At 31.3% G+C, this 7,004-nt stretch overlaps 1 protein-coding gene across 1 annotated transcript; it reads left to right on the forward strand.

Moving 5' to 3' along the window:
* Window positions 1-5,401: 5,401 nt before the first annotated feature.
* Window positions 5,402-6,678, forward strand: LOC145833102 (uncharacterized). The gene is made up of 2 exons (XM_082940301.1): window positions 5,402-6,332; window positions 6,389-6,678. Exons 1-2 carry the CDS (start codon window positions 5,402-5,404, stop codon window positions 6,676-6,678), a joined length of 1,221 nt encoding a protein of 406 aa, XP_082796427.1.
* Window positions 6,679-7,004: the final 326 nt, after the last annotated feature.

The raw sequence follows: 7,004 nt of genomic DNA on the forward strand, positions 1-7,004 counted from the left end.
GTTCCGTGAGTATTCGGGGTCAGGATGTTTATTTATCAACTTGACTAGGTGTAATTTCTCCATAGACTTCATACTGAGAAGTTGTGGAAAAATCATATAAAGCATTCATGGTTCAAAACCAGCTTAAACAGATCGACAAATCGCGTATCATTGAATGAACGAGGTGACAGGTGACGATCCATCGGCTTGACCAGGTGTCGCGTCTTTAAAGACTTCCAATGTGTATTTTAGCTATACCTCGTCTAGTGTTCATGATAAGAAGCTATCTCCACATATCGATAAGTTGTGTGCTTCAGTATTCAGGATTATGGTTGTTAATTCGTCAACTTGCCTAGCTGTATTTTCTTCATAGACTTTTGATGTAGAGCTTGTAAAACAACCATATTTAAAAAACATGATGCTAAATCAGCTTCACAACTAAACAAATCGTGTACCGTAGGGTAATCGGGATTAAGAGTGATAAAACAGTGTAGATTTTCCAAAGACTTCTGATTGAATGGTTGTGGAGAAATCATGTCGAGCTCTCATGATGTGAAACAAGCTTTACAGCTTGACAAATCGTATACCGTGAGTTATCGGAGTGACTGGTTGGTTTTAATCAATCAACTTAATCGAATGTAGTTTCTCAACAGACTACAGATTGAAAGGTTGTGATGAAACCATACCCAATGTAAACGATGCCGTGCTTTCAAAATGCAAAACCAGCGTCACAGATAGTCATGTCGTGTATCGTTAGAATTCGGATTGTTGGATGTTGATCCAAAAACAAGAACAATTGTAGTTTCCCATAGAGACTATTAATTGAAGTATTGAAGAGAAACCGTGTCGAGCGTTCATGGCGTGAAACCAAAAGCACCGCTTCTTGTACTTTTCAAATCATGTACCGTAAGTAATAGAGGTGACCAGCGATGATGCATCAACTTGATGACGTGTAGTTTCTCCACAAACTTCTGAATGAAAGGTTGTTGATAAACAATGTAAAGCGTTTATCGTGCAAAAGAAGCTTAACAACTCGAGAAACCGTGTACCTTGAGGAAGTTGAAGTGACACGTGCTGATCCATCAACTAGAGTTCTAGATATTACATAATGGCTATTAAATTTAAAAAAAAAATTGAACTTTACTCAAGCAAGGAATATATCAAGTAACAATTGTTGCTTTTAGTCTTCATTTGATTTCTATTGAGCAGTCATTATAAAAAATATTCTTGCATTTGATAACTTAAAATATTAATAAAGATTTAAATAGTGTTTAAGAAATAAGTTAAAGTTAAATATTTTAGTTTAATATGAAGTGTATGTTTAATTGAAGTCTGATATGTAAATATTTTTTTGATATTTTTTCAATAGATTTATGCAAATTGTATATTTTATTCGCGACCGGTTTCGGTGGCAAGAGATTGCGACCTTTTCAAGCAAAAATAAAATATGAAACTGCATATAACAATGTTAGTTAGTTATAATGCTGTTTAAAAACTTATTCATGCGTGAAGAATATAAACAAAAAACAAAAATGTTGCATATTCGAAAATTCAAGCATATCAGAGTATATTTAGGTAAAATTGGTACTAGTTTTTAAAAAAACGGATTGAATTGATATTAATACAATGAATCTAATAAAAAAACTGATTCCAAGACTTTTTTTTTAATAATAATAATAAAATATTTATATCTTGAAATTTATCTAAATGAAATTAAGAATTGTCTAAAATTTTGGTTTTAAGCCAAGAGTCAACAAATCATTAATAAAACTCAAAGTTGCTGAAGATTTAAAAATCTAATTTGTGTTAAGTTAACATAACAGTCAAAATTTAAACGGATTTAAGAACTATCTACAAAAAATTCTAAAAATTTATCTAATTTGAATTAAGAACTGTCTAAAAAAACTTTTTTTCAATTTAAGCCAAATGTCAACAAAAACTCAATGAAAAAATCAATTTTACTTTAATTATGATTTGGTTTAAGTTTTGTCTGCTTTCCAGTTTATTAATAAAAATCTGTTTCTGTGTCTGCATGAGTTCATTAATTCCGTTCTTTTGTTGATGCAATTTGTACCGGATCCAAGTATTAGTAAAGCTTCTTTTAAGCACAACCTGCATGTCATAATTCCTGGTTTTGGTTTTTTCTCCCTTTGTAATATTTTCCTATTTATTTTGTATTTCTTATTTTCATTTTTTAATTTATGGGTTAATTTTGAGAGTTCAGTTGCTTGTTTATACTGGAGGTAGTTTTTGTCATTTGGATTGCTTTTATTGTTGTGTTGTGTGTAGATATGCGTTTTTTTAGTTGATTAGCACTTAGTCCAATGTATATTTTTGTTAAGTTATCTGTTTCTATTGTTGCCTGGTCGATATTTTTTTTCTAATACATATCAATTACTAATGTGCATTGATTAAGAACAAAATTAATAATTTTCAGCCTTGGACATCTTCTTATATTTTCATAATGGTTTTTTGTTTTATAAACAAATATTAAGCTTCACTTCACTAAGAAATATATCCAGTAACAGTTGTTGCTTTTAGTATTCATTGATTTCTATTGAGCAGTCAAAATGCAAAGGCACCATCATAAAAAAATATTGATTCATTTGATTCTTGCATTTGATGCACAAAGAAAAACCATGAAACAATTACTATACTTAGACAAATTGGGGTACATTACTTAAGCCTTGCTTAAATTTTTTTTTTTTTGAATTAAATTTTCTAAATAACTGTGTTGTTCATATTTTCAGAGCTTATGTTTGATCACAAGCATGCTTAGCGTGTGTAGTAAAGCACTAAATAATTTAATTTAGTAAAGCAGCAAGTTTGATGAAACATCATTCTACCATTCTAACATTTGAAAGTACTGACGGTGTTTCTAACTGATAGATAATTAGAATTTTAATGAGCCTTAACCTGAAACTTTTTATAATTAAAGCTTATTGTAATTGAGGGTATTCATTAAGTTTGGTTTTAGCTTACAATGCTTGTAGTTACAGACTAAAATGCAAAGCTGACTAAGAAAAAAAAATTATATGGTTGATAATCTTATAGCCCAAAGACTTTTTTGCAACTTTTTTATTCATATATGTAAAACAGGGTTTCCCAAACTTTTTTTTAAAGTCCCCTTTAAAGAAAATAAAAAGGCTATGGCCCCCTCAAACAAGATTTAAAAAAAATACTATTAAAACTGCTTAAAACATTTTTTTGCTTTTGTCGTCAACTCCGGAATATCTAGTGTAAGTTTCATTTCATGACCTTATGCCCCTTTGATGCTCATGGTCCCCTTAATTTCCATGCTGGCTCCCAAGGGGGCCACAGTTAGGGAAACATTGACGTTAAACTTGTGTAATTTTAGATAAGTAGAAATTGACCGAGTATGTAATTATTTACGTAATAAATGTTTTTTTTCTTTTGCAAATCTGTGAATGAACTGTAGTGTTAGACTTTATAACCATTTAAATTGGAATTATTTTTTAAATAGTTTGTATGTATTATGGTTAAAGATTTTGAATATCAAATAATTAACTACAAATTCCTTAGTTGTAATAAGTCTTAGTAAAACAAAAACAAAAACAAGATTTTAAATGTTCTCATTGAATATAAAATTTAAAGTTTTTCCCAAAGTAAGGTCCTTTTTAACCTTAAATCTCTAAAGTAAATCTTTTTAAAATACAAAAACAGGAAGAATTGGAAGAGAAAAGAAAATATAAACTTTCTCGGGACAGTTTTATAATTTTTAGGTTCATTTCAAAAACTTAAGTTGTAGTTTAAGCTAGTTTTATGAATGGTATTTTAAATCTTTTTTAGTTTTTCCACACATAAAGTCTTTCTATTCATGTTCTGTTTAGCATAGATGCTTTATTAAAAGTAATTTTTGAATCTTTTAATACCTGATTGAATTTTTTTGATATTCATGCTTTTTGTTGTTTCTATTTTACTTACTACACTAATCAAATAATATCAGGCTATCTAATTTGCATCATAGATTGAAACTAAGTCTTTAAAAATATCTAATTACTATCTAATTGGAACTAATATGAGCTTTAATCAGGATTTATCTTTAAACGAAGACAGTTTAAATTAATTGTATCAGAAATTCAACTGTGGCTAGGAGAGCTGGGAGTAACAGTTTAAAATACAAGGCTGAATAAGAATGAAAAAAACAAACTTTTTGATAAATCAAGAATAATTTCTAAAGATGCTCGATTAATAAAACAAAATATGATTTTTGTGTACATGAAGCTAAATAATATATGAAAATATATGAATAATAAGTTTATAATAAGTTTAGTGAATAATTCTATTTTAATATTTTTATTTCTTAATTGTTAAATTGATTTGTTTATTAGTAGATTTTATTAGCCTTACAGGGTTGCCACACACTCATTATACTTTGAAATTTTTGAAAATCTCAGGGTAACTAAGTATACTTTAATTTTTTTAACTGAGGTAGACTCGGAATAGTTGTGTTAATATTAAAAATTCAAAATAGTTTAAAGGTAAATAAAAAAACCTCTGGACAAATTTTAATGAGATTGAGTTCATTAAGTTTCAAAATTTTATCTTAAGTAGTTTTATAAGATGTATGAATTTTTGTGTTGTTTTAGATAAATAAAATCCTAATCAGGTAGAAATTAGTTATGGTCGGTATAAAAGAAGTTTACTAATAAACTCCGTCAAAATTATTTACTATTCAATAAATTGTTGATTATAATTTTAAATGTTTAATTCAGAATATCTAAACCTCTTTTTCGTTATTGGCCTACTAAATAAAATTTTAAAAAATATACGCCCTTAGAACAATTAATTTTAATAAAAACTTATTTATTTATTAATTTTGTCCCCTTTTAAGTTAGTTTCTCTAACAGCCAAAAACAGCCAAAATCGTCTCCAAGGAGTGATAACACTCACTTAAAGAAACTTTGGTTTAAAATATTAAATAGGAAATAATTAATTCAAAAACTTACCGAGCGCATAAACATTTTTTTCTAAATTCAGCAAAATTGCTTTAATAAGGATGTTTAACAAGTAAAGATGCGATATCTGAAAGCCTGGGACAACTAGTTTTTTAATTTACACCAAGGCTATATTTATGAAATTAGTTTTAGAAACTCAAGTCTAAACTCTAAACCTACAAAATCGGCTAAATTTTTTGTCTGCATTGTATTAATCAATATAATTATTTTAAAAACCTAAGCATATTTTAATAACTACAACATAAACAACATTTTAAGTGTTACAACCGTTCATTGATATTTTCTACTAACAATGTTATGTTTACAGTTGATAATTAAAAGTAAAGCATAAAATGGATTCTGATATAGAAATGAGTGATTCTGACAGCTATTACAACGACACTGACAGTGAAGTTGAAATGTAACTTGATAAAGAGGAGTCTAAAGTTTCACTTTTTGAAGAGATGTCCCAAAGCGACATTCTTGAAAGCGCTAGTTCCAAAATTCAAGCACTCCAGTCAAACGTAAATGATCTCAGTGAACCGGAAGCCAGGTGTCGGCTTCAAAACAACCAGTGGGATGTTGATAAAGCACTTGAAGCCCTGAATACAGAGAGAAAAAGAAGTAGGTTACGTAGAAGTAATAGAAATCAAACGGCTTCAGTTAAACGCCAATCAGTTAAAACTCGCTCTTCCACGTTAGAGTGCGAAATTTGTGTGGAAGAGCTTTGTCAAGATGAAAGAGAAAACCTTGCATGCAACCATTTGTTTTGTAAAATGTGCTTGAAGGACTCAATCATTGAAAACATAAACAACAGGATCGTTGATATCAAATGTCCTGGAGCCGATTGCGAACAGTCTCTAAGTTTTGATGACATTTTAAACGTCTTAGCAGATGACGAGCTCAAAGAGAAGTTCTTGCGGTTGTTTCGTCAGTCTTACGTGGACAACAACAAAAACACTGCTTGGTGTCCCGGAACCGACTGCGAAATAGCATTCAGGTGTAAAGAGTTTCACAACAACTACAACGTGGAATGCTCCAAGGGACACAAAAGCTGCTTTAATTGTCAAGGGTCTTGGCACGACCCATTGGGTTGCGGCATGCTTAAAATGTGGATCAATAAGTGCAATGACGACAGCGAAACTGCCAACTGGATCGGCGCCAACACCAAAGAGTGCCCGAACTGCCACACTCAGATTGAAAAGAACGGGGGATGCAACCACATGACTTGTTCCAAGTGCAAATACGAGATGTGTTGGTTGTGCATGAATAAATGGTCAGATTTTAGACATAACTGCCAACAAAAAGTGCCAGAAGACCACAGAATTTCAGGAAGTAGGAAAGCGCTCAACCGTTACTTGAGGTACCACGAGTTTTACGCCGGACACAAGAAAAGTCTTGAAATTGAAAGCAAGATCACCACTGAGAGCGTTTATGAAAGATTCCAAAAGCCGCAAAAGTCGAGGAAAAAAAAAACAGAGAGACGGATGAAGAAGAAGACGACCATCCTGTTGAGGCGGCTAATGACACAACTGCAAGTTGGCTCCAACGACAGTTCATAGGTGAAGCGTGCAATGTGTTGAGTGAATGCCGCAACACTCTCGAGTGTTCTTACGTGTTCGCCTACTACCTTAGCGACGACTCAGATTTGAAAAGAATCTTTGAGAGCAGCCAGGGACGTTTGCAGGGAAACGTCGAAGAGCTGAGCGCGTTTTTGGAAGGGGAAGTTCACACAAGCTGAACGATAATGAGATGACCGAAGCGATGAAGACAACCGTCGAGTTTTGCAAGATCACATCGAAGAACCTGATTGAACAAGTAAAGAAGCAAAAGATTGAAAACGGGTGGGTCTATCAGGAATTTAACCAATAATTTCAACGTGTTTAGATCTTTCGTTCGTGTTTAATATTGTTATAGGAAATTTTTCTTAGGCTCACTGTTTATTATATACAATAAACTCATGATATAGTTGGTTTCATAACAAAACAAGTACTTATAAAGATTTTGTAAAGTATTCTAGTTAATAGTGTGCATGATAGTAGCATATTTAAGTTTAACACTACAGCT

Source organism: Thalia democratica, chromosome 4, assembly GCF_965202585.1.
Source record: "Thalia democratica chromosome 4, ktThaDemo2.hap1.1, whole genome shotgun sequence".
NCBI classification, from domain to species: Eukaryota; Metazoa; Chordata; class Thaliacea; order Salpida; family Salpidae; genus Thalia; species Thalia democratica.